Source organism: Catharus ustulatus, chromosome 3 (genome assembly GCF_009819885.2).
Source record: "Catharus ustulatus isolate bCatUst1 chromosome 3, bCatUst1.pri.v2, whole genome shotgun sequence".
NCBI lineage: Eukaryota > Metazoa > Chordata > Aves > Passeriformes > Turdidae > Catharus > Catharus ustulatus.
The window spans coordinates 54,300,379-54,328,311 of NC_046223.1; the positions used below are offsets into that span (position 1 = coordinate 54,300,379).

The 27,933-nt window shown below is 39.6% G+C and overlaps 1 protein-coding gene across 2 annotated transcripts in view; it reads left to right on the forward strand.

Moving 5' to 3' along the window:
* Positions 1-822: 822 nt before the first annotated feature.
* Positions 823-27,933, forward strand: part of AIG1 (androgen induced 1) — a 126,182-nt gene continuing 99,071 nt past the window's right edge. For both annotated transcript variants that reach the window (XM_033054950.2, XM_033054951.2), the window contains exon 1: positions 823-1,130. In XM_033054950.2, the coding sequence (XP_032910841.1) occupies positions 990-1,130 (141 nt within the window). In that variant the 5' untranslated portion in view covers positions 823-989. The remainder of the gene's footprint in view (positions 1,131-27,933) is intronic.

Consider the following 27,933-nt stretch of genomic DNA (forward strand, 5'->3'; position numbering starts at 1 on the left):
GTGCATCAGTTTCTGTATGTTGCCTCTTGTCTTACTGTTGTGCACCACTGAACAGGGCCTGAATCCATCCTCTTGACACCCCCCCTTAAGATACTCACAGGCATTGATGAGGTCCCCTCTCAGTCATCACTTCTCGAGGCTGAACAGGCCCAGCTTCCTGGACCTTTCCTTGTCAGAGGCACGCTCCAGTCTCTTGGTAGGATGCCCCAGGGCATCATGTCTTACAATGCTGGTACTTCATTTCAACCCAGGTCTCGGGAGACTCCCATCTCACAGGCCTTGTGAGTGGGCATTGGAGAACCCAATTCTAGCAAACGTCTGTGTGGGTGGGATGAGTGGAAACACTGAGAAACCTGCAGGTGCGTCAGGAATACAGAGGGCAAAACAAGAGCTCTGCCCGGCGGGGCCGCTGTACGGGCACACGTGGGTTACGGACAAACGTGGGTTACGGACATACGAAGAGCAGCCCAGGAGCGGCACACAGGGCGCTCAGCCAGAGCCGCGCTACCGCCGCCGGGGCGGAGGCACCTGCTCCGCCGGCCTATTGGCAGCGCCGGCAGCGGGGGGGTCGCACGAGCCGCAGCGTTCCTCCGAGCAAGGCGATTACAACCCGTAATTGCTGACTCATTGCAGTTCTCGCTTGAAAGCCGGCGGACAGCTGGGTTCTACAATTAACTCGTGCTAGCGCTGCCGTCCTTCCGCTCCCTCCGGAACAGCCCGGTCTGCTCCGGCCCAGCCCGGCCGCGGAGCTGAGGCTCGGGAGCGCGCCGAGCCCGCCCGCCCGGCCCTGCGGCCCCGCCGCCGCCGCCACCTCGCGCGGGCCCTGCGCTCCGCCCCGGCCGGGGCCGCGGAGGCGCTGGGAGTCCCGCCCGCACGGCGCGCACACACACCCGGGGATACACACACACACACCGGGACACACGGAAACACACACACGGGGCACTGGGACACAGACACAGGCACACGAACGTGCACCCCGCGCCGCAAACATGGCGCTGGTGCCCTGCCAGGTGCTGCACGCCGCCATCCTCCTGTCCTATTGCTCCATCCTGTGCAATTACAAGGCCATAGATATGCCCGCGCATCAGACCTATGGAGGCAGCTGGAAATTTCTGACCTTCATAGACCTGGTAAGTGCCCCCGGCGGTGGCCGTGGCCCTGCCCCCTCCCTCGGGCCGCCCGTGGAGCGGCCGCGGCCCGGGCGCATCGCGGCCCCCGGCGCTCGACGGCTTCGCCATGCGGTGACCTTAAAGGGGGGCGGCGACATGTTGGGGCTGCAGGGCCGGCCGTGAGGGGAGCCAGCCGGACACCGCGCAGCCGGCTGGTTTGAACCGAAAGAGGCACGGACAAAGCCGAGCGGCTGCTGCGTGTGAGCGGCCGTGGGGAAGGTGCGCCTGACGGCCTGTCACGAACCCGGTGCTGCTGATGTGTTTCGCCTTTTCTAATGGCCGACAATGAGCACCAGAACCTGCTGGCCCAGCGCCTGGCTCCCGTGTGCTGTCAAAATCAAATATATGTCTTGCTCCCTTTGGCCCTTTCGAGGAATCCATCCGGCACAGGTGCAGGCGCGTCAGTGATGCAAAAAGTGCAAGGCAACTCCAACTTGCCAGATCCTGTTGGTTTTGGTTGCAAATCCATAAATGAGTGTATGAAATAAAAGACATGTCATTTCATCATATTTCTTCATAAGGGTTCAGATCTGGAAGAGTCACCAGCATGCTGGCCTGCTGGAAAACACCAGGTGCTAGCCAGGGCTCTTTGTAATCTGAGCTTTCCAGGCTTGCTGCCTCCACAAGTGTTCCCTTAGTGCAGGTGGCAGGAGAGGGAGCGGGAGGGGGGAGAGAGGAGATTGGAGAAACTTCGTTTCTGATTCAGAAATTTGGTAGCCAACTTACACCGAGTACCTAGATCAAAATACTTTTTTAAAATTTATTTGTATCTATGGTGTAATTAGGTGAGAAGTTTTGCGGTTCCAGCTCAGTTACTGAAAAGTCCCAAAATGCAGGTATTTCAGTGCCTCCCAGTGATAACACCTCTTGTCAGAACGTCATTGTAGGTTCACAAGTATTGCTGCTATTGTCTACACACATGGTACTGACTCAGTAGGTTTGTGGCCTTGGAGAACAAACTCAAACACTAGTAGCCAAGCAGGTCAAGTGTGCAGATTTCTGTATGAGGATTAAGTTAAGGTTCACTGAGGTCGGTATTTTAGTTGCACAGAAGAAGCATCTACTTTTTAGCCAGGGTTTTTTTTTTGAGGTGCAAAAATTTCCTGGAGTTCTGAGGATCCACAGCAGTAACTAGTGCTTTTGCGGCAACTGTTAATTGGGTGTCTTAAAGCTTGATGTTTCTCTGGAGGACAAACTAGAATCTATTTTTTTTTTTTTACCTTTTGGGTTGCTGAACAGTACTGTCTGTAATATTGGTTAATAGAAGTTATAATATAATCCCAGTAAGCTAGGGGGGTAGCTGTTGACTTCAGTGACAGTTGAATTGGAAGTGAACCAGCTAAAGCTAAAAGCCGATAATCTCTTTGAGCCTCCCTCACCTTTTTTCTTCTAGCCCTGACGGTTGCTCAAGGACTAAGTCAACCAGGGCTGTCATACAGTGAAAATTTAACTAAATAATAGTCATAATTTCCCAAAAATTATAGCCTTGTCTGTGGCAAGTTCACATGGACTTTTCCATCAAAGTATGTACAGGGTTCCTGCTACATCTCTTGTGGCGCAAAAGGTCAAGGTAAATATGTAGTACTTTCTAAAATATCTAGAATAGTTATCAACTGCAGCTAGTAATTTCTGTCCTTTAGCTAATAGTTGTCATGTGTTTCTCACAGTCAAGCCCAGTAGTTGAGAAAAGGTTTAGCAATTTCTTAGTCTTCAAAATACCACACAATTCAATGGCTTGAATGCCTTCTCAGTGACTAGCCAGCATGCAGAGTTCTCCACTTGCTAATGATATTTGGTTACATCCAAATGGCCCCGCCGTAAGATGCCCCAGCATCTTATGTAAGCAAATCTATCTTTCTGTTCCCTGGGACGACTAGGAGACTTGACAAATCAAAACCAGTTAGATTCCTGAGGAGGATACGAGGAAGCATGGTTGGAGGATGTTAGGCACATTTCCAAAATCCTGTATCTTGACTAAGTCTTGAAAAGCTCTTCCATAAGTTTCAGTTTGCTCAGCCATGTGCACTGTTCCTGTGTCAGTCACATTCAAAGGCTGTCTAGACAAAATATCATCAATGCCAGAGTCTTGGCAGACGTGTGTTCTTGCTACAGATTGTCCCTCCACAAACAGAGATTTCATCTTTGACATCACAGAAGCACGTAGAAGTTCTTTCTGCTTCCAAAAACTGCTACCAGTTTTTGAGAAAAGTCAGTTTATGACTTTAATCTGAAAAGCAATTTGGAATTTTTTTCATCTGTCTGTTTGCAAAGGGATGTTCGTTCCAGTCTCAGCATCCATAAATCTCTTGGAGTTCTAAGTAGCCGTTTTTGTAGAGGTGCTGTGGGAAATGATTTACAGTTATCTGCAAGTAATATACTTTTGAACTGAATTATGAAAATCTAGTAGTTTGGACTCTAAAACAATAAAACATTATGAGTGTATGCAATGATTTGAACAGTCGACTTTGAGCCCTTACACCATTCAGGCAAGTTGAGCGTTATGAGGAACTTCTTTAATACAAATGTAATGTCCCTGTCCATGCAAAGTATTTTGGATGTTCATAGCTCAGTAGTGTTTTGGATGCCAATGCTCATTCTTAATCTCTCCTGTCCTTGAATTAGGAAAGAAAACAAGTGCAACCAATGACTTCTTTTAACCACTGTCATTCTGATGACTTACCTTTTTATTTTTTTTTTCCCAGTTGCAAATGTGGTGGTAACGTTCCCTAAAACATCTTAATGTCAGTGGAATATTTTTTCTGGTTTATGAAGCAATGCATAGGCAGTATATTTTGACATTACACTCAAGATGCTCCTGATTGTTGTTACTAATAGTAATACCTTGTTATGTAGAGGTGGTAGATACTTAGCCTGCTTATACAAAAGGTGGCAGAGATACCTGCCTAGTGTCTGTGTATTGCAAAGCCCACACAGAAAAGGTGGCAGTGTCTTCTTTGTCATGTATAGAGTGGAAAACCAAGGTATGAAGAGGTGAAGAGTTACTGCCAAAATCAGTAGGTGGGCCCAGCAGATGGAATTATGGAACTGAATATTCAGGGTAGTTCAAATCTATGTGTTGCTTTCATTTAAACTCAAAGCACAAACCAAGCCCTGAGGTTAGTTCCTGTGAAAACAGCAAAGAATTTGATTCAGATGGGATATTTCAAGAAATAGGCCTAAAATTTCTTGTATAGCTGCCTTTGTTTAACTCAGATTCACGATTTTGTGCTTTAATAGTAGAATGCTGCAGGACAGTGCTGTTCTGTACCACATCCCATAAATTCATTGAGTATCATAGCTGAAGTTTAAGTTAGGCCAGAAATTATGCCTGCAGATGTGATTCTTTGCAACAAGTTTGTAATCTTTTGTAAATCCCTCACAAATTTTCCTTACGTATTTCTGTAGTTACTTGAAGTATCTAGATTAAAGATAACAGTACTTGGTGATCCTGCAAACACTGCAATCACATACTTGCCTTTATAGATAGACATTTGTTGAGGAATCCATTGCACCAAGTTTTTTAAAAGTTGCTATTGCATTTATTCTTCAGTTTCTCTTATCTCTTATTGTTGTTGGGAGAAGAGGCAAAATGTACTTTATCTGTTTGGGTGTGTGTAATTAGAAGAAAAGTAACTTAGACTTTTAAATGTACCTCCTTAGTAAGGGATGTGCTGGTGTAAATAGCTTCTAGTTTTCATTGTGCAGTTTCTCTGGAAACCTTATTCCTCAAAGAAAACAGTGTAAACCAAGATACTAGTGCATGTGTATTAACAAATTTATGGTTTTCTGGTTTTCCATTTTATAATTTTAAGGTCTCCCTGATAGGCAGCGCAGGGTAGTTACAGAGACAAAAGGCAAGGCCAGATTTTTGGAAGCAACCTCAAGTGTTGTGTTTTATGATTAATTGTCATAAGATTAATGGTCCCATTTTGAATATCAGAATGTTAACCTGGGTATTCCTATGAGTTGATTCAGGGTAGTCAAAGCTAGAGAGGAACAGATTTTGCTCATATACAAAGCTGCCTGATGTTATACATTTATTATTCTCTTGAAAGAAAGAGCAGGATGTTTGTGTGTCTGTGTGAACTTTTTATACATTGCCTGGCAGATTGAGTTGCACAAAAAATAGATATGTTCTCTGTTCCCATCACATATTTTTTACCAGTAAATGCTGTAAATTTTTTTGCAGAAAACACCTTTAGATTTAGTTTGATGAAGTTCAGATAAGTGATCAGAAATTAGTTCCTTGGCTTTGAACACTTTCAGAGGGCCATGTTAATCAGCAGGACTAGAAACTTGAGTTGTTAGACTTACAATTTATTTATTTATTTAGTGTATTAGTTATGAAGTTGTATGAGATACAGTCACTAGACAACAAAAAAAGATACCAGTTTAACAAAGTACGACTTAAAATTTTTTGGTGATTTGTGCCCAATTTGTATTTAGTCAAGCTGACAGGAAATAAAAGGACCAAAAAATACTAGAGGCCTAAAGATTCTGAATTAAGGAATAATAAACTGTACCGTTGGTGTATTATCTGAAATTGAACAAGTTTCATTGCTAACTGTATGGGTTACACTTGCCACAAACAGAAGACAGTCCACACTCTATGGAGTGAATCTATGACTCTTCTACAGGATTTCCCTTAGTAAAATAAATTTCACCTTATGATTTCCTTTCTAATTGTCTATGAAGTTAACCTGATACACAAGTGTTTTATAGTTTTTGAGTGAGAAGATTCCAGAAGTGTAAATTATTACTATGCATTATTACCAGTAGTAATTCATTATCATATCTAAATATTTTGTGGTCGCATTATAGCAGAGAATACAGTCAATAGAGAATTTATTAGTTTACATAGAAAGGGATTGCATTTTCAGGAATAACAAGATGAGGTGTCTTTTATGATACTTAAAGTATTTGAGAGAAAAGGTAACAAGATACCTAGGAGAGTCTTTTAAGTGTGTCAGAGCTTTTTTTTTCGCTCTTGGGGTGTAAACATGTCTGGGGAACAGTAATGTAGAGTACTGTTCATGCAGTAATATAAATGTAATAGTGTCACCCTTTTTTATTCATCCATTTGCTCTTGGTAGTGCTATTACAAATTGAGTGGAATTTGAGCACTACATTGAAGTGTTCCGTTTTCACAATGCATTAGTCTGCCTTTATTTTACAATTGTACTTAAGTGTGATGTACATTTAATTTGGGAATTCTCAGGGAAGTTATGGCTATCTTGAACTATTTGTGTTGGCAATAGGATTGGCAGTGTAAATCAGGAGAATGGAAGAGAGGAAAAATTGGGATCACTTTCTATGATGATAGATTTGAGTAAGGTCAGTAATATTTTTTAAGAACTTGGAGTAGGTAAATGATATGGAGCAGTGCCGTGTTTTGCACAAGTGTACCATCTGTAGAGTTTTGCCACAACAGTTTCAAATGATGACAACTTCAAGAAGATGGTTTAGTAGCCCTTTGAAAAACTTCCTATTTACATGTTGTATAGCAGTTGAATTATTTTCTTTAAAATTTTATTATAGTGGTAAGGATAATTCAGATAATTTTATATGCCTTCATATGGCAAAATTGTTTTAAACAATTGGTTTAAACAAGGACAACACATCTAGTGTTCTATGTTAAAGTTCTTTTCTGAAGTCATTGAGGTTCTGTGCTGTCCTAATCCATTGTGAATATAAGTATTTAAAAATTATTTAATAATTGTATTTTTGACCTTATCTTTGTGTTATGTTAATGCAGACATGTAAGTTTATACAAGGAATAGATTCTGGAAGAATGACCTTCTTAAGTTGTAGTAAAGATCTGTATAACCTATCAAATAATACTCTTAACTAGTAGAGAAAATTAGAAATTTAGTGTTCTAAATTAAATATATTTGTAATAAAAGTCAAGTAACACTTGAGTCTTTGCAGTTATGTGAACCTTAGGATGTACGAAGACATGTAGGGTAGATGACCATGTGGGTCTTGCTTTGTCCTTAGGCTGAATACATACATACAATGGACTTGCTTTGTCCTTAGGCTGAAAAAGAAGAAAAATAAATTTGATTATCTGAAAACTGGGAAACCCTCACATGATAAAAAATGTTTTATTATTATTGTGGTGGAAAACTTAAATGTGCTAAGATGCCACTGTACAGCAAAATTGAAGTTGATGTATAAGTAAAAAAAAAAAGCCTTCATGAAATTACAAAACCTTCACATTCCACAGATACAAGTTTGCAGATTTGAATGAAGTAAAATTATGGAATGTAATAAAGAAAAACTAAGCAATTCTGCAGTGTATTGAACACAATGTATGAGATTCATTGTGAAGGATTATGCCGAGTGTGTATTCACCTGAACAAAACAATAAAAAAAACTTAGATTCCTTCTATTAGATGAAGTGTTTTCCGTTCTGCAACCTTCCATATCTAATAATAGGTTTTGTGAGGGCCTGCATATCCTAATGCAATATTTAGAAAACATTTTTCTAATTGTGCTGGTTTAATACAGACTGATATTGAGAGGAGCACAGTGTGGGTGGAGAATTTCTTGTCATTTGTAGTTGTAATTACTAATGCAATTCCAGACAGTAAATGTAAAAAAGATTACCACCAGTGACAGGTTAGTATGCTTTCTGCAGAATTCAAGAGTGAAATAAATAGTGGTGTATAAGAAAGTTCACATTGGATATTTCTGTATTTGAAGTAAAAGTGATGTTATTGCTTGCAAAACATTCATGCAAAACATCAAACTCCTTTCAGTGTAGGTTTTTGGGGTTTTTTTTTAAGTATTTGAATCTGAGGCCCAGTCTTCTCATCTTGATGTTCCAGTATGTATATATAGAGATATATATATATGCATATATACAGCATATAAGGTAGAAACAAAATTGACAGTTGACTTATTTTGTAGAACAGCTTTTGAATGGGTGAATATGAAAAGCTTTCATCCTTCCAATGAAAGTTTTTTCAAATTTTGCCTTAATTGCCAGCATTTATTTGTATAATTACATTTTCCCCTTACTGTATTTTCCAAAGTTCTGAATTTGCTATTAGTCTTCAAAGTCTTGCAGGCTTTGTTTGTTCCATTACTCTTATTATGTATAATGCAAGATATTTTTCAATTCAGCATGGTTACGTAAATATGCTACCACTGGAAAAGCTGTGTTTCACTTTAGTGGATGGAAAAGTTAACCCAGCTCTGAAGAAAAAACAAAATCTATTGGAAGCTAAACTAAAACTTCCAGACTTTTCAGACAGGAAGAAACTTCAAGTAAGTTAAAATTTCTAAGTATGTTTTGATAAGACTTAAAAACAAGCATCTCTCCCAGTCACAATTGTAATTAAGCTGCTTTTTTTTTTTTTTTTAATACTGCAAAATTGCTTTTATGCTGGAAATTTTAGGGATTCTGTTGGTTGAAAACAGGCTAAGCTCATGTGAAATGCTAGGGGAAAATAAGAACCTGATTTTCATTTGCATGAAGGCTCCTTCTGGCAACTAAGCTAAATCCATGCAATTTTCCCTTGGGAGTTTGAAAGTACCATTTAAATGCCTCTAGTTGCATTCCCTGAACATCTTGTTTTGCCACTGCCCTTACAAGAATCCAGTATACAGTAGGTTTTCCAAACAAGTATGCCAAAAGGTACAATTGTATAATAATTTCCACTTAAATCTGTGTGTAGCTGATAATGGTTCAGGTATTTTTGCCACAGTTGTCTGTCAGGTTAGTTGTTTTAAAGTGCGTGAGGCCTCTGCAGTGTGGCTTAAAACAAAACTAGTACTGCTGCATTTTTCCTAGCTGAATATTTGGTGTCCTGGTAAAGTAGAATAGAATGGGTGGGAGAGCAGGATGTAAAATCCCTCACTAATTCCTTCCTTACTTGTAAAGCAACGCACAAGGAATGATAGGTTTTTGCAATTAATTGGTCCAAGTGAAACCATTTAAGAGGCTGAATCTTAACTCTTCTAGTGCTGGTAGACTCTTCAGACTATTTGAACTGCTTGTAAAGGGAGAGACCTAGCTGATAATTTAAATTTTACTCTATCAGGGATTTTTGGCGCATTTTTGATTTTAGGCAGTGCTGTCTGTATTTGTGTATTTTTTGAACCTAGGGGTTTGTGTACCTGAGAGTAAATTTACTTTTTTCTTCCCTATATTTGTGTATATTTTATAATGTGTCTTGAGGCCTTCTGGTCCTGGCAACACATAAGTAATAAATGGTTATTTATTATTATTGCTACTATTATTAGAATTCAGCATGAGTGGGAGTTCCACATGCAAAGCACCGGTGGCATATGTTCCTAAATGTACTTAATCAGATGCAAAAGGAAAAAAAAAACTTGCTGACATTTAATGCTGCTATATGAGTAGGTAAAATGCAAGAATACAAAAAGGATGTTTTCCCTGCGAGGTGCTTAACAAGCTTGTGCTTGAAGTGGTGGAAGCATTTCATACAACTAATGTTGGAGCAAGTCGCTGGTCCTGGGGCATGGTAGTGGGGCCCTTGGCCGTAGGGAAGACACAAGTTGTTTATGGGCATTGCTTGTGCAGGCTCACCTGTGTAAAGAAAGGAAGTAGGGAAGTGAGAGAGAAAAGGAGTCGTACATAACAGCTGAAGTGTGTAGGTGACAGAGTGCACCATGCTGAGCAGTCTTGTGACAAACTGGTATTTAGGTGTTTGACTGCCACCTGTGAGGACAAAGTGAGGGGAAGCAAGGGATGGAGAAGCAGGATGGCTGGTATTTCTTGGCTAAACCAGCATGTGCTAGCTCCCTCAGATTTCCCTCCTTTCCTTTTCCTCTCTGTCATTTCTTCCTCCCGCACACCCACACAGTGTCCCCACACAGCCCCCTGGCTGGGGGCACTGGTGTCACAGCAGCACTTCCCTGCGCGTACGTGTTTGGCTTCCTGTGCTCTGCTCAGCGCTGGGTGCTTGCTAAGCTTGTCCCTAGTTAGAAGCCATATGCACTGACAGATGCAGAGGTCCCTATTTGCTGTTCACTTAGGCTTACAAACAAATGGAGACTCCAGTCTGTTAAAACTTTCTTAACCTGGGTTTACTTGTTCTGTGTTCCAAGGACTGTGCAGTAAACACAATTGTCTGCATTCCAGTAGGTCCCAGGAAATGAGTCCCAAGAATATGTGAGTCACAATGGAAACCTCTGTTGAGTGGAACTGCATGGCACTGTACTTTTGAACTGAAAGTTCAGGAGACTGGAAGAGATTTAGTGTGTTCAGGTGTGGATACACATATTTGTGTATGTTTGATACAATAGTTATTTACCTAGGCTGCACATAATTTGAAAATACCAAACTCTTCATAAGAGCTACTCTGTTCCAAAGCCTCTCCATTTGCTGTGCACATTGAGTAAACTGGTTTGCTACTGCTGAAGTCAATTTAGGTGACCAACTAATGAACAACGACTCAGAGATTATAGGGGCTCAAGATGCTTTTCAAGCTTTTCTGTGTCAACTGTAGAGGACAGGAGAGAGTAGACAGCTTTTGGGGCACCTGTCTCATGGCCTGCCATGGCTAGGAAGGGATATTCCTCCATTTATTAAGGAGCTAATGATGTTTCTAATTCTAATATATTATTATAGAAGATTAGCATTCAAATCTCCTTGACTCATTGACTGCATAATTTCGGAAGCTAGACACTTCTGGTTTTCCATAGATTGTATTCTATGCTTTTAAGTTATATGTCATTTCAGGCCAAGTTTTAGTTTCTTTTTCTTGTGGTTTGGGGCAGAAGCTACTTACAATTATTACAAAATGTTACCAAAATACTTCAAAGCTATTTTGTTCCCTATTCATTACAAGGCTGAGTTCAAATGATAAGATGTATTTTATGAAAATGCCTTTTAGAAAAGGGTGGAGGGACCTCTTGTTACTTTGAGCATTCGGGCCAATGGGATCTGAACTTCTTGATTTTAAAATTCAACCTGCACCATAAAAGCAAAATATGAATGTTCTTGAGAGTGTGCAAGGACTGACTTTTTTCATCCACTGCTGACTTTGTCAGTGAAAGTGCTGTCCCTTTGCCCTGATCCATTTGTGCTCCTTATCACCCAGTCAGACTCCTCGGTTACAAGGTGCTGTTAGATATCAGTATATTTTCTACCTTTTTTTTTTCTTACAGGAATGCCCTTGTGTGATATCTCTTTCCCTGTTCTAATATCTTCTAGCCCAGCATACTCTCCTTGACTTTTAGCAGTTCCAGTTGCACACCCAGTGTTCTTTCAGAAGCTTGTGTTTTCCTGTCAAGTGCTGTTTTTCTTACCCCACCTACTCCTTACACTCCTTCCCCACCGTTCACACATACTGTCTTTCCTCCCAGTGCATTCACTCTCATGTATTTTTCTGTGTTCTCACCCTGTCCTTCCCAATTACCAGACCTACTCAGTGTCATTCATTCTCTTGTGTTTTTAAAGCACCTTTGGTATAGACCCAAACTAATTAAAAAAACCATTTTCCATTAGAAAAACTTGATCTTGGTGTGGTGTGGCCTTAAATAAACTAGTTTGTAAATTATGCTGTTACATAATGCTCTTAGCTTTGCTTTCTGTTTTGAACAAGTTTTTAAGCATCCTGGTTACAGGGAAAAAAAAAAGCCTGTAAGTGTTAAGCATAATGGATCATGATCCTAATGTTTATTATAGTGTTAAAATCTTGTCATTTCTTGGTAGTCTGCCATTCAATTTTTCAATGATAAAATTTCCAATTCAGAAGCAGGTCCTTGATAAAAACTGACATTCAACATGAAAAAATCAAAATTATGTACAGAATCAGGAATCAGTATTTATTCAGACATTTTCCATCTTTGTTTTTTGTAATGTACTTGTTTTAAATGAGATGCCAAAATTATTTAAATTGTATTTTATATTTTCTAATAAGATTACTCATCTTTTAATAATCGTAGTGAGGTTTGAAATCTGCTACTTTCAGTGAAATGGACAAAATATTATTGAACATTGCTTAGCTTGTCAGCTGTTAATAGAAGCAGGTTTTTTATATGAATATATACAAGTACTTATTCCTTGTTTGTGGGTGCTAATTTTGGCTGTATACAGAAACACCTGGTGCAATTTAGGAGTAGGGAAAGAGAGAAATATACATTTCACAATGGTATCTTTTTCTCAAACCCACATGAAAACATACTCATTTTTGTGAGGGGTTACTGGATATAGATGAGTCTGCCATGGCTCTACTTCCCCATTTCCAACCACAAGCAAGGCTGAACACATGCCCAGAAGGCAGAAGTGTAAAATCAGGTTGCCTCTAATCCAGGTCAATACAAATACAATTCTGATTGGACTAGGTGGTTTAGAGTCAGTATCTTTTAATATATGTCAGCCAGGATGTCAAGTGATGTTTGGAACAAGGAATGCTCAACATACGACCCACCTAGGGTCTGTATCCTACCTGGTTAAACCTTCCTGTGCTGAACACAGGGCTGGGCAGCAGTCAGAGTGCTGTGTTGTGATGGGAGCACTTTGATCTCAGTGCCACTTCTGTCAGAGTCCAGCCCTACCACAGGGTTTGACCTGTATGGCACATCTCTGGTGCTCACAACTGCCTCGTGGTGAAATGTCCCAGGAGGTCAGTGCATCTCACAAAGGTCCAGATCTACAGGGATATTTTGATATTACTTCCAACAGCTAATGGGAAAGTAGCAAAGATTTTGGTCTACAGGGGTATTTTGACATTACTTTTGACAGCTGATGGGAAGGTATTCTCTGTATTATTCACGTGTGTTCTGCCTAGTTTGCACAGGAGTTGAGGTCAGCCTCTCAGTTCTGGGAGATACAAGGCATCCACTTATGCATGTGACTTAGAAATATGTGATTTTTCAGCACATTGCAAGATAAGACATAAAATATTGAAGGAGGCTTTTTTCTGTGGGTTTTTTTTTTTAATGCCTCTTCTGGTGTGATTGTAAATTTAGAAATTATGAATTTGTTCCAGATGGGAGGGAAAAAATCAATCTCACAATTTCTTGTGAGGAAAAAGATGTAGAAAAAGTATTTCAAAATCGTGGTTTCAGTACAGTTCAACTGATCAAATGCAAACAAGGCATTTGATTGTCTTCATTAAAATACTCAGACAAAATGATGTTACAAAGGAATTGCAGTGAAAAATTGTTATTCAGAAATATTTTGTCAGTTGTATTAATTGAAAAGGCGTTAAATTTTCCTTTAGCAAGGGCCAGATGGATGTCACAAGAGGACTATAACACTGAAAGTTGTGACTTAATCATAAATATTACCTTATTTCATAGGAATTGTACCTGTACTGTACAGAATAGTCAATACAAATTTAAATTTGAAAGTGAGAGTCAGAAGAGGATGTGATAAATCCAAGCCCAGAAAATAACTGAACAACTGTTTAACTTTTTTCTTTTTCTTTTTCTTTTTTCTTTTTCTTTTTCTTTTTCTTTTTCTTTTTCTTTTTCTTTTTCTTTTTCTTTTTCTTTTTCTTTTTCTTTTTCTTTTTCTTTCTTTTTCTTTTGTACAACTTGACTACAGGGATTAATAAGTATTTTGAAGACAGAAGCAAATAATAATAATAGTAGTAATAATATGGTTCAAGAGAAGTTCTCTTCTGGCCAGTCTTTCCCTCGCAGACCTTGTATTTTGCCTGTCTTGTTTCTTGTGCTAAATGAATGTGACCAAATGGTATTTGGCAGACAAAGAACTGTAGTGATGGAGACAAACATGTTTTATGAGATACTTATTTGCATGGTGTGCCTGTATCTCAGTGGTGTATTTTCAGACAAGGTCTCTTTGGCTAGGTTGTGGTACAGACAGCCTTGAGTGCTCATTCTGAACCACTCCAGTGTTTTGTGCTGGTCTCAAGCGTATATATCTTGTGTGAGAGAAGACATATCCTTGATAGTCAGAATTCCATAGAGTAGACTGATCTTTTTAAAGAATCTTTCTAAGCCAGGTAGATGGGGATTCAGCACTCTGAATCAGACCTGGAACAGACCCATCTTTTATTAATATAATGTCTTCTGATTTACTGCAGGAAGACACTGAAATGATTGAGTGTACCAGCAGTCTGCATGAAATGCCTGGGTGACCTCCTAAGCACTATGATAAATATCAAAGAAAAAATTTTAAAACCTGTATGATCAGCTTAAGAAAAATTAAGACCATATCTCAGTTTGTTGGAAATGCTGTTAAAGTAGGAAGACAGGTAGTGCCTACAGAGTGGCAGAAGATCTTTTTCCATATGACCTAAAATGAATGAGTATGCTGGGTGGAAAGTATCTTTCCACTGGAGTTTGCTTTGCAGTATTTCTCCTTGGTGGTCTTCCCAAAAGAAAACATAGGTAAATAGTACAAACAGCTGATTGACCATTATAAATGATCAGTCTTGTCTGTTCTCTTTAGGGATGCTTAGATGTGTACCATCTCCTTTATTCTCCTTATTCCAAGAAAGAAGCAGTGCACAGATAGATAGAGTGTACTCTATCTATGATAGACAGAGATCTTCTGAAAACAATTAACATCTTCTGATAGCGTCTTGCTAAAATTCCTTTGTAGTGCCATTGTACCTTTTATTACAAGATCTCAAAACGCTTAAGAAGTATTTGCTAACTGTGCCTCACATCTCTCTACAGAGGAGTGTGATTTGAACCAATGCAAGCACAGACAAGACACTGGAATTGGCTGAACATACAGTCATTAAAATCCTTAAGGAATTACCTTCATTGTGTGATCTTTATGTAAAACATTGTTAATCTCAGGTGGTTCAGGAGGTGATGTGGGGCAGAGGCTGCCCACAGATTACTCCAATTCAACCTTTGGGTTTTTTTGCAGGGTGGGGCTGGAGGTGAGGCTGGCTATTCAACCTGCTCTGCGTGGGCTGTTAAGCATGACCTCCAGTCTGCCCTGTCTCACTTGGTGACTCCCTTGCTGCTGCTGTTGTCCACAAAGATATGGGAAATGTAGACATTGCCATCAGGTGTGAATGAACCCAGGCGCTACCCCCTTGGTGGAGCAGGAGCAACCTAACTTCACTTTGGCACCAGCTTCTGTTGTCCAAGATAAGATCCACAGCCTGGGGTAGCTTTGACCCTTCTTGATGTTGCAAGGGGCACTGTCCTCAGCCTCTGCCTACCCAGCCACTGCAGAACAAGAGGCGGGGAGAGGCAGGGTGCATGTTTACATGCTGGATGTAGGCGAGTGCATTTGGTGGTAGAGGAAGGGTGATCTGAGTACAGACTGCTGATGAGGGAGGAAGGAAGAGACATAGCTATTTAAATGGTAGAATGTAGGCTGCTGCTGTGGGTGCAGAGTGGGTGACTGCTGCAGCAGCACTTCAAGAGGCATTGCTCCAGCAATGCAAGTTGACCTTAGGAGAAAAAAGATGAGGCCAGAGACTGGAGATCTGCCTGTGTGCATGCTGAGTTCAGGACGTCCTCAGTCTGCAACAACTGTTGTAATTATGGACATATTTCTGGGCAGAAAGAGGTGTACCTGCACTGTGTAGCATATGTGGCATAAATGAAGAATCTCTGGGAAATGTTGAACCTGCTGGGTGTATACTGTGAAGTTAATCCCAGTGCGAACAGTAGGTGCTTATGCAGAAGAACCAGGCATTCAGCAGCCTGGACAAGTACCATGAATCCTCACATGCTGCCTGAAGACAATTTCTAGCTGGAAAGAGGGAAAAATGAATGTAGAGTAACTCTAACCTATCCGGTGAACATGTAGGTTAGCATGGAGGCTTCCACCCACATGACCTACTTGTGGAACAGCTTCTTTTTTGAAATAAACAGCGCAGTATCATCCATGCCTGTTTGAGTAGGACGTGTATTTCTGTTTGCTGGAAGAAAGGAAGGTACAGTTGTCAAGCCCAGATGGAGGCTTTGAAATATGCATGATAGTGGCAGCTGTGTGTGGGAAGAATGAGTTTAAGTGTGTTGAGGAGGAGGAGGAGGCTTGTTTACTGTGCTACTGTCTTCTTGTAGCTGCAGAGTTGAATGAGGAGAGAAGTGCAGAATGTGTTTCATGTCTGTGGATTATTGCTTCATTGTGCTGGACAATTTTTTTCTCCCAATATTCATTATTTGTTTGAAAATTAATAAAGGATCAGTGATTTGCAGTGAAAGAAATTGCAAAGACATATCACCCGTATTTTGACAGTCCTGTATCCTCATAGATCAAACCCCAGATTTCCTGAACTGGGCCCTTCTGCCTGAACGATCCCTCTTGAAAGCTGGCCTGAGGCAGCTGTGTGCATGCTTTGGAGAAGAATGCATTGTCCTGTCAGTCTTTCTGATCTTGAATTTTGTGTATGCCCTTCTTATTAGTGTATTTTGTGGTTATGTAAATGGTTAAGCCCATGTATGACTGGCATTTGGGTGTTGGGGCCGTGTTTTGTTGCTGCTATAGTCACTGTTTGGCAGTGATGCTCAGGGGTGGCTCCAGGTGAGACCTGGCTGAAGGCAATAGTGTCAGTTCACCCTCTTCCTCATGGGGAAACAGGGGCAGTCAGTCAGGGATCAGTCAGGGACAGATTGCTGAGGCCTCCCAACCAAGCTCTGCCTACCAGTTCCTGGGTGCCTGTCTTACTCTCCCTGCTTGGAAAGACAACCTGTGGTGTTGAACCAGAGCAGCCCGTGAGGAGATCCAGCTTTCATAGCTGTGGAGTGCACTCCCTCTTTTCAGGGCAAAAAGCAATGCCCTGACCAAAGGGTTTAGCAATTTGTAAGAGACTATATGTATATGTACTTAGGAATAGAAAAGAGAGGAGGATGTGCCGTACACAATGAAAAGTATTGCATTTGTGTAGTGAAGTGGATAGTGTCAAGTTAATTCACAACCTCCTTTGGATTTTATGTTTTCTTTAGATTTTTGTTTATGGCTTTCAGTCATCTCATTAATTAACACTTTTCTGTAGGGAGAATAATAGTTCATGTTTTTTTTCTTTTTCTCACAAGAATGTTTTCTAAGCATATTTTATTATGTATACATTATCTGCATTCTCATCCCAGAACTTGGAATCAGTATTTTCGGAATAATTCCCTAGTATCTCTTTGAGCTATGTGGCCGAAAAAGCTCTTTGACTTAAATGATCTAAAAAGAAAGTCTGAAGATTTAAAGTTTTCTGTTAGAAAAATATCAAGAAGGCATGAAGGCTAATTACCTCTAGAATCAGAGTCAGTTTTAGTGTCAGGTGTTTTACTTTGTGCTAGTGCTTGGTTTGTCCTGTGCTGTCCTAAGAGCCTTTGTTCTTACACTCAGATAACGTGTATCTGCCTCTGCAGAATACCAGTTAATAAAAAAATGTAGTGGAAGGCTTCCAAATACACCTGATCTTGAGAGTGGCTGCCATTTTAATCTGTAATCATATGACAGTGACTTCCAAATTTTTATCAGTTGAATGTCTACATCCTAAGTCATTAATCTGATTTGAGCTTTAAGCTTATAGCTATCAGGCTTCTATTATAAACATCCTTCTTCCCCTCTTCATTTTCTTGTGGGTCTGTGAACAAACTGTGCTTCAGACCTTTACCATTCGTGAGGTATGTCAAAGTATTTTATAAAGAACAGAAGCAGTATTGATATTTATCCTTGATATGACTTTTCCACAACTTTAGTTTTCTCACCTCAACTGTGACATGGACAACGGTGTAAAGAACCAAAGTTAGAGGTCATCAAGTGTTTCATATGACCAATTCTCAGAAAATTGCATAAGTCTCTAAAATCCAGTTTTCGTGAAGTAATGAAAGGCACCGAATTGATCAAAGTGTAGAACCATCAAAAAGTGAAATTTACAAGTGTTTGTGTTGGACAAACACAACATCTTCACAACACTTCAAACAGAAGATGTTGCTGCAAATGGAGTGTGAAAAAATTATCTGCTTAATTAGTAGTAAACAATCATGGCAGCAAAAGAATAGAATTTTAGGTGTTTATATTCTATTAATCATAGTCCAGATTTGCTTCTAACAATTTTACTTTGAAAATTAGGCTCATTTTATTATTGTTCTACTCTTTTCCAAATGAGGATGTCACTTTTTTACTGCTTGAATTTCAGTGCGTTCTTCCTCCCTTTTTAAGGCCTCTGGCTTGGACTTTGTGTTGCCATTTACATCTTAGCAATACAAGTACACATTGTTATCATCTGATAGTGCTCGCATCTTGTCTTCACTCTGTATCTAGACATAGAGGAGATTGAAGGTTCAAGACACAGCCTTTATCCAGCCTTGGTCTAATTTTCTTTCTTCCATGAAGCAGATACCATTTAGAAATACCTGTTTAATCTGGTAAACAGGCAAGCTGAAGCACTCCTTTAAATCTTTGCAGTCCTTGTCAAGGTCTTTAACTGAAAATATTTTTCTTCCATGATAGAATTATCATATGGGCATTGCTTTATCAGCAAGAGACAGATGTAAGTGGTGTTTATTTTGAAGTGTGCATGGCTATATTTAAGTATGAGAATTCAAAAGATGTTTATAGGAGAGGGAGATAATCAAATCCTGAAGAATTTCTGCCAACTGAGTTCTATCAAGGTCAAAAGGATTATTTAATGAGTCTTGCTCAGTCAAGAGTTTTGACTGTCTTCTCCCAGAATGTCCTGAGCTTTAAGATGTCATCACAGGGAGTAAATTCAGTTTGTCAATAAAATTGACAATAAAAATACCTGTTGTTACTTCCCTGGATGATGTCTTCAGGTAAAATATGATTTACCTCTACTTTGTACCTTAGGCTATGAATTCTTGTCGGTTTCCTTTTCAGTTTCTTTTAAAGTCCTACCTGTAAATGTTAAACGGTTATAGAGACTCTTCTGAAAAACAAACCGACCAGCAACCTAATTGTGCCTGACAGTATGTAGAGGAATCGGTTATGGCCCTTCAGTGCGGCTTATCTGGAAGTCCTTCATGTAGACTTTTTCTATGCCTTCATGCACCAAATGCTTAGAAAAATGAGGCTTTTTTCAGGGACTTTGCTGCAGTTAAAGTTCAGTAACCACCAGCAGTAGTAGAGTACTGTCATGATTTAACCCTGGCCCGCAACAGAGCACCTCGCAGCCCTTGCTCATCACCCTGTGGTGATGGGAGTGAGAATCAGGAGAGTACCCGTGGGTTGAAGTAAAGGCAGTTCAGTAGGAAAAGCAAAAACCATGCACACTAGCAAAGCAAAACAAGGAGTTTGTTTGCCCCTTTGCCTGGGCAGGCAGGTGTTCAGCCATCTTCAGGAAAGCAGGGCTCCATCACACATCACGGTTACTTGGGAAGACAGATGTCATCCCTCCAAACATCTCCCTCTTCCTTCTTTTTCCCCTTGCTTTATATAGGGAACATGATACCATATGCTATGGAATATCTCTTTGGTCTCTTGGGATCCGCTGTCCTGGCTGTGTCTCCTCCCAACTTCCTGTTCAGCCCCAGCTTCCTCACTGGTGAGGTAGTGTAAGAGGCAGAAAAAGCCTGGACTTGGTGCAGATGCTGCTCAGCAATAATTTAAACATCTATTTTCAACACTTTCCAGCACTAATCTAAAACATAGTCCCATATTAGTTATTGTGAAGGAAAATTACTTTATCCAATCATATGCAACACAAATAGAAAGCTCAGAGAATGCTGCATGTGTGTAGGATCCACCCAGGGCCAAATAAAGGAGAAATACCCCTGCCAAGTACAAGTAGTACCCCTGCCCAGGACAAGTAGTGAGAATGGTTGAATCTTGTTTGTGGAGTATAGAACTGGCTATATAGAACTGAACTTGTTGTAAGGGGAAAGGTAGCAATAACTGAATTCAGCTCTTTTAGCTGAATTTATCTCTGCGGGCTGAAATAAATGTAATTATGGTGCCCTAAACAGGCATTAAGGTTCAGAGTTCTAGCTCTAGTTTTCAGGACCAATGGTGAGGAATGGCAGACTCATTTTGAGGAGTGGACATGTCCGAAGTATTAAACTGGAAGGCTCCAATATCCCAAGACAAACTGAAGTTTTTGGTTCAGTTGTTACCACCAGCAACAGAGAAAATAACTTTGGTTACATTTGTATCTTGTCTCTTACATTTTAATTGATGGAAGACTCAACTAAGTAAAAAGATAATTTCATCCTAATTTGTTGTTGTCTTGTCTGTATTGCACACATATATGATCAACTACCTATGGGAATTCACATCCTGAAATTATTTTTCCAGTTGATAAGCCCTTTCATAACATACCATTAGCTGTTGGAAAGTCTACCTGCAAAACTTTAATAAGTTTCTTCAAGAAATTACATTAGTGCTGCATTTCACATGCAGCTTGCCTGGCTGATACTGAAGTGATAATTTTTTAACCAACATTGTGCATCTTGGTTAAAAGCTGAATTGGTATTTTCTGCTGACACCAGCAAGGTGGATCCAGGAAAAAATTCCATAATGAGGACCTCACTAAAGAATGGATGGTATCCCTTTAATATGAACCAGAAGTTTGACATGTTATGAGTGAGAATTCTTTGTATGACTGAAAAACAGTAGACTGTAAAATTACATAGAAATGACAAAGCTGTTTGTTTCAATGTCTTTCCGTTTCATGGAGATAGAAACAGATTTTGAGTAGTCACTAAAGACTTAAAAGGCAGTTCTGGTATGGAAGTGTGTATGTAAAAACTTCTGATCTGTTTAGACAGAAAATGGCAAAGAAAAATCAGTAAGGTACATGCCTAAACATGCACAGATAACTTCTTTATTCTAATGGATGAGCTGAACCTGTCAAGTGCAGATGTTGCAATCACAGAATGATTTCCAGATTTACATAGGTGACAACATTGATGGGTTTGATTTTTTTTTATTTATTGTTTCTATATAAGCATATAAAATAGCAACTAGGTGTTACTGAGTACCTATTAGTTAGTGGCAGTCTAGTATACAATTTAACACTCAACTCTTCAGTTGGCCTGTGTTCCCTGACTCCTTTTTTTGCACTTGAGTAACACATTTGTAGTCTTACCAGCAGGAAGACAATTACACAAGACCAAGTACTATTGAAGCAGTGTCTGTCCGCCAGAATCCTCATGTGAAGTTTAAACCTGTAATGATCATAGGAAAAGTCCTTCAATAAATCTTGAAAGTAGTTCAGAAGTGCTTAAAATTTTGTGATCAGCTAGAATCATTGAAGAGATACATGAATTTCATAAACAATGAAGAGATTTCACAATCCTTGATGCAACTAATCGCCTTCCTTACATGAAGGCCCAGACAATGTAATCATAGGATCACTCAAGTTGAAAGGTAAGCCATGAGGTCATCTAGTCCAATCCCTTAGTCACATCATGCTCAACACTGACCTAGGTTTCCTAGGACTTTGTCCACCTGAGTTCTGACTGATGAGTTGGAAACCTCCTCTCTTCTACAGTTGCACATTCATCTGTTTCTGTTGTGTTGTACAGAACTGCTCAATCACATTGTCTGCTAAGGATCTCACTAGTGATAATCCTGTTTGCTGGATATGTGATAGTGTAACACACTCATAATACATCATGTATCCCAGTACAGTGTATTTTCAGGTGCTTTTTTAAGCATGTACTACATATCCAAATTTTTCAATAGTTTTTGTTAAATATAGATGGAGACTGTGCTATTGAAGTTTTTTACAGGAACCACACCACAGAACTATTTAAAGGTAATGGATAAGCACCAGAATTAGAGTTTACTTTGTTATTAATTGCTTTTTTGATGGCACTGCTGTCCTCTGCAGATGCAGAGAAAGTATTTCTTGTTATTCATTAGGTTAGTTCAGTAACTGTTTCATTCACACAGAATGAAGAGAAATCAATTCAGTGAAAAACCAACTGGGAGTTAGAAAGTAGGAAAACTGGTTTTCCTCCTACTCACCTTCGAATAACAATGAGGTGTGGGAGGATAATATCTACTACCTCTAAAATCTCATAGAGCATAGTGAAAAGAAACACTAAATCTGGTTTTACTTACTAGGGAAAACATACCATTTCTTTAGTATGTAATTTAAATACATAATGTGTTGTTTTAAGCTTTTCTTTGCATTTGCAACACATCTAAAGTTAATTTCTTTAGTTCAGAACTGTTCAGAATTCTTCTTGGAGATACTTTAGTGTATTCCAACCTATCACCAGTCATGATACTTATCTAAAAGAAATAAAATAAATGCACTGTTTTAGTCACAGTTTTCTAGTCTAATTAAAAACAAGGAGTATAGCAAAAACTAAGATTTTTGGTTTTTTTCGAGGAAGTGTTTGCCCTTTTGTTACTTGTTTTTTTCCTGTATTAGTCTGGTTACTTTGAACTCTTGAGTCCTTTTTTTCTACCTGTGGTTGACTAGGCAGTTGTCTTCAGTGTGACCTTTTTGTAATGCTCACATAGCATCAATGCCTTAGGCCTTATATCTCTGCAGTTTTCTTCACCAGAGGCTTCATCAAAAAATGGCAAGTTGTGCAAAACGCAGCAGTCTGCTTCCCAAATATATCTTACCACAAGAAATTGGGTTTTTTTTGTTTGTTTTGTTGGGCTACACTGGTGTTTCCTGTATTTTTTTCAAGGTGAATTTACAGCACTGGTTTGGTTTACAAAATAGTAAATTGCTGTGGATTTGTCTGCTTTGCTCTTGGTTGCTCCTCCTGTGCTATTATGCAACAGTGAACTTAACAGATGTGCTATTTTGCCTTCTTATGAAATAGCACGCACTGATAGGGAACATCTCTGTTGTAAATTGAACTCCCCTTTTTGATCTAAATAAATATGAAAAAATTATGTATGAAAAATCTCTTCTATTAGTTCTTTAAAAAGACTACCATTAGTAAGAGTAAAGAAATTAAAATCAGGGAAGCAGACTTCATTGTTTTTGAGATTTTATTAAAGATAGCAATTGATTGGTCTCTGCTTCATGATTTTCTGTTGGTTTTAAAAAAATCATAGCTTGATAGAAATATTACAATATATGGACAGTTAATGCTGCTGAATAATGTACATTGATACCATTTAGGCTGGTTTATGACAGTTCCATGTAAAGCACCCTTTACATATGACATTTAGAATCATTTAAATAAGGAATGGATAAGAAATAAACGGACCATCTCTTTGATCAGTTCCATGTTTCTTCAAAAGATGATAACGGTCTGATAATACCAAAGAGAAAGTCCTATCTGAAGCTGGCTCTCTCTGTATTTAGCAGCAAAATAATTTCTAATTGAGTGCTACTAAGGGAAAGCAAACCTAGAACTGAAGTACATGAGATCCTTTCAGAGTCCTTCTCTTATTTCTTGAGTTGTTTAGAGAGGCAAGAGTCCCTCTAATACTTTCTCCATCTTCAATCTGAAAACCTGAGAAGTGGTAGTGACAAAAAACAAAATAAGGGTAGGAAAATGTCTGTAGATAAGCAATTATAATGCCATTGTAATACCATGATATGTAGATTGATGAAAATTTTTTAAGCTAAATACATTTAAAATATGGACATCATGATATGATAGTTATCCTTTTTACCACACAAGGTCAATAAACGCTTGATTAAAATATGGCCATTCCTGCTGCAGACTTTTTGTGCCTATTTTTCAAATTAACTATGGATTATCATGCTGACCTTGGCATTGATACAGGTGTTGTAATTATAGACAGGAAATTCCTGAAGTAGTAGATTAGCATATAGTAGTATATTCATTATGATACTACTTCATTGCAATACTATATCATATATTGCTTTTAGATGAAGTACATGTTCTGACTATATTCATAGCTGGATAAACCCTTCTTCTTGAAAATAAAACTCTTTGCAGGGAAGCACAATGTGTTTTTACTTCACTGCAGGTGTGCAAGTTGATGATTGCATGTCAAGCATTTTATAAATCAAACCAGTATTTAAACAGTATTTTCCTTTGAAAGATAATACAGTGTCATGTAAAGGCGAGCTGTGGTACTCTAACTTGGAGTCAATGTGCATTTTCTGGGTTATTGTTTTGTTTCAGTGTTTTCCACTCAAAAGAAGATGTTTGCTTACCTGTATTCAGTTTGCCATACTTATAGGTGTTATTATCTTTGTTTCTAAGTTATCTATATTGGATATTTTGGAAACAGATACAAGCAATGCCCTCAGTGAGTCAAATAAAATTTCATGGTTCTCATAACGATTGTCACTGTATTGTAGTTGCTACTACACTAAGGACTCGATTTGAAATGTAATACTAATTTTGATTGTACTGTGGCTGCACATGCACTCCCTAAACACATAAGGAAACCAATTTATCAGAGCACTAGTTCCAGCAGAGTAAGTTAACAAACATCTGTGTGGATACTGTGGGAGATCACTGCTGAGTGTTATCTCATTAGACTGAAGGTCATCAGTTAGATTTGGGTAAAGTATCACTCTGAGTTGGCATCAGAACTAGTAACCAATAATTGCAGGTAACCAACAGAAGGAGTAAAAAAAAAATTTGTAAGATCCATGTAGTCATGTCACAGTTGTCTACTTTTAAAAACCTTTTTGAAGTAGATAGAAGACATTGCCCGAGCTGTAATGGAGTGGACTTTCACAGTCAATGGGCTAGGCACCCAGCCAGTTTGCAATTCAGTGAGACACAATGCATTATCTTTTTTGACAGTCTTCATGGTTAAATAGCCTGGCTCTTGTAATACCTAACTGTGTTTATAAATAGAAATGAAGAAGTAAAATGGCTGATCTTGACAGCAAACTTTGGATATGGTCAGAGTTCACACATGCTTCTTCCCTTCAGTGGAGTGGGAAGAACAAAGTAAACTGATTGAGTTAACTGGAACTTGAAAAGCATCTCCAGAATGCGTTTTCCTTGAGGTTTCAGTAATGCATTGAGAAATGTGATATTTATGAGCTCTGCAGTGAGACTTGTAAAATATATTGTTTTTTGCACCAAGAAAATAATTGTTTTAGTGACAAAATGGTAGACAGAGAATTCACAAAGAGCTATACTTAGAATAGTGACTGTCCAGTTTGCATGTTGCATGACAAGGATGGGACAGGAAGAACTAGTCCTTGTTTCTCATTCCTATTTTTTGCTCCAGATAAAGTATTTTAGCAGATAGTTTTCATGGTGAAATACAGGCAGAGGGCTGGAAACTCAGTATAAGTTCCAAAAACATCTGTGAGCTCTCTCCTATAAGTAACACAATTTGTCAGGAAAGGTGGGGATAATACTCTTTGATATTGTCAGTAATATACATCTTCTTGAAGGCAGGAATTATTCTTTAAGCTCAGCTTGGGTTGAAATGGGTGTAGAAAGTGCATCTGTTAGCAAGTAATATACTCTGATACTGCATGAAAGTTGATACCAAGAATTTGTCTTTTCCTTCCACCGTGTGTTACAGTAAGCAGTCCCAAAAGTTAAGCGTTGGACTCTTAAAGCCCTTCTTGGGCTTCAAGCTGTGAGTGCTCATCTCACACAAGAAGTTTACTGAGGTCACTTAAATTCTGCATGTATTTACCTTGCAGGAGAGGTTGGTATTCCAGACATACTTACTTCTTTGCCTTACTATATCCAGTTTATTTTTGCTTTAATTTCATCTCACTTTATGGTCTGCTCCTTGGAAATTAGTGTTGTGTAAGAGCTGTGGTTTCCGCTTTAGCCAGGTATCTAGAAACCCTGTGCAGTGTTGCACCTGAACCTCCTTGTAGGTACAGGCATAATCCAAGCCAGCTTTCCTGAATGTAAACAGAACAGCCCCTTGTGGTGATGCTCAAAGTCCAGGTGGACTCAGCTCAGCTCTGCATTGAGTAGTTGGCTCGATTTCATGATGAGGAGGGTGGAAGGCTGTATCGTAAAATTTTAAGACATCTCTGAGCCAGGATTCTTGCCTGATTCAAAGCTAGAGGTTGAACGTGACCCAGTCTCGCTGTTAGTCAGAACTGAATGTCTCAAGATGGGCATGCTGATAGGGGCTGCTCAACAGCTCTGCTCTGGGACTCCGGTGTCAAGTTTCTTGTTGAATGGTTACAGGTGGTCTGGACTGGAGAGGTTCTTGTTCTTGCAGGGGTACTGCAATGGGCTACTGCCAGATTAAAAACAAATGGGCATTGCCTAGAAACCTCCAGCATTCATAAATGTTATCTGGGTAACCAGCTCTTTTTTTGTATTGTGAAGAACAGGGCAGAATACTGGAAAGTATTGACCAACTGTTTTGGGAAAACTATATGTATTCTGCAAATCAGAATTAGAGGTACTTTATATTAAATCAGACAGTGACTCTAGGATAATGTTTTAAATCTGTGTGGCATTTCACTGTGGCCAGTTTATGTGGTGGTGAACTCATTTTCTTAAGAGACTATTCAGGTTCATGTCACACACATTGGTTTATGTGTGTGCTGACAATCTTGTGTTGCTGTTGTTGCTATTGTGACACTAAAGCCAGGTGATGATATGAGTCTCCATCAAAAGTATCCTTCTAGCAGCATTTTCAGCTAGTTAGGATGAGAGGCCCCCCAAATTTCTGGTTTGGTCCAGCTGGCCTGCAGTCCCTTGTCAACACTCCAGTGTATGCATGACAAGTTTCTAGTTAAAATCATCTCATCTGTGTGCAAAAAGTTGTCTGGTTCAATGATATGCATATCTCAATAGATAAATAGTGTCCATTAGTTCACCATTTACTTCATATGAGCAAAGCAGGACCCACCTGGGTTGTTCCCAGGGCTGCTGGGAACTCCCTGCCTCCCCAGTCCCTGACATGCAGTTTATTATCTTGTTATCATGGACTGGGACTGCCTGTGGAGTTCTTTTATCGATTCCTCAGACCTCTGGTGGAGCTGGGACTGCCCGGGGCGGGTTCCAGTAGCTATCCATCTATTATCTCATCTGTACAGAAACTAGCTGGGGAGTTCCCAGGACTACCCTGGGAGTTCCTCTGGGTGACTCAGCACACCCAGCATGTGCAGGGGCACAGCCCTTGTCCCCAGCTTCATTACAATTACAGCTACTGTGTTAATTCAGAGTGCATGTGCATGTACCCACCTGGTGCATGGAGGCAGGAGTGTTGGGAGGACCAAGAGGTTTTTGCAGAGGTCAGTTGATGCTTGGCATTTCCTGGTGTGTCCTGCTCGGCTGACTAATTGGTTGTGTTCTTTGCTAGGTTCAGATGCTTTTTTTTTTACCCGTGTCGGGCTGCCACGTTTACCAGCTACTACAAAGTGCTTTTTCTGCCATGGAAAATCAAAAACACCAGGCTCACTGTCACCAGAAATACACTTCAGCAATGGTCTTGTTACTGTAGTGATTTACTACTTTCTTACCTGCTACAACAGGCGTTGTTTGAGCCTTCTGTTTCTTCTAGAAGAAAGGGCAGCATATTATTGAACTTGTAGTGCTTACTGACTAAAAAATATGTTAATTGCTGATGGAGAATATTTAAATCTCGTGGGTTTGGAATCTGGTGTGATATCAGGTAGTTGTCATAAAGTGGCTTCCTCTAATCTGTAAGGGGATGCAAATTTAAACTTCCATGTAGTTCATTTCCTTTTTCTTTTGCGAATTAAATGCAAAGTAGTGAATAAGCCAGAAGTAAAGTAAACAGGTATGTCTGAAAGGTTAGTTTGGAAACTCAAGAAACAGTTAAAGTTGGTTAGTGTGAGAACGAGTGAGTTTGAGCTGTGTCTATGTTCATGAGCATATAAGGCAAGATAGGGTTCCACGCCGTTTTCTTTTTCAGACCACTCTTTCCGAAGACAGTCTCCAGTTAGAAGATAAGGTGGTTGTGCTTCTTTCTTCTCAGTGACTTGTCCAACAGGGATACTGAGTGACCAAGTGTACACCACGTTGAAATTGC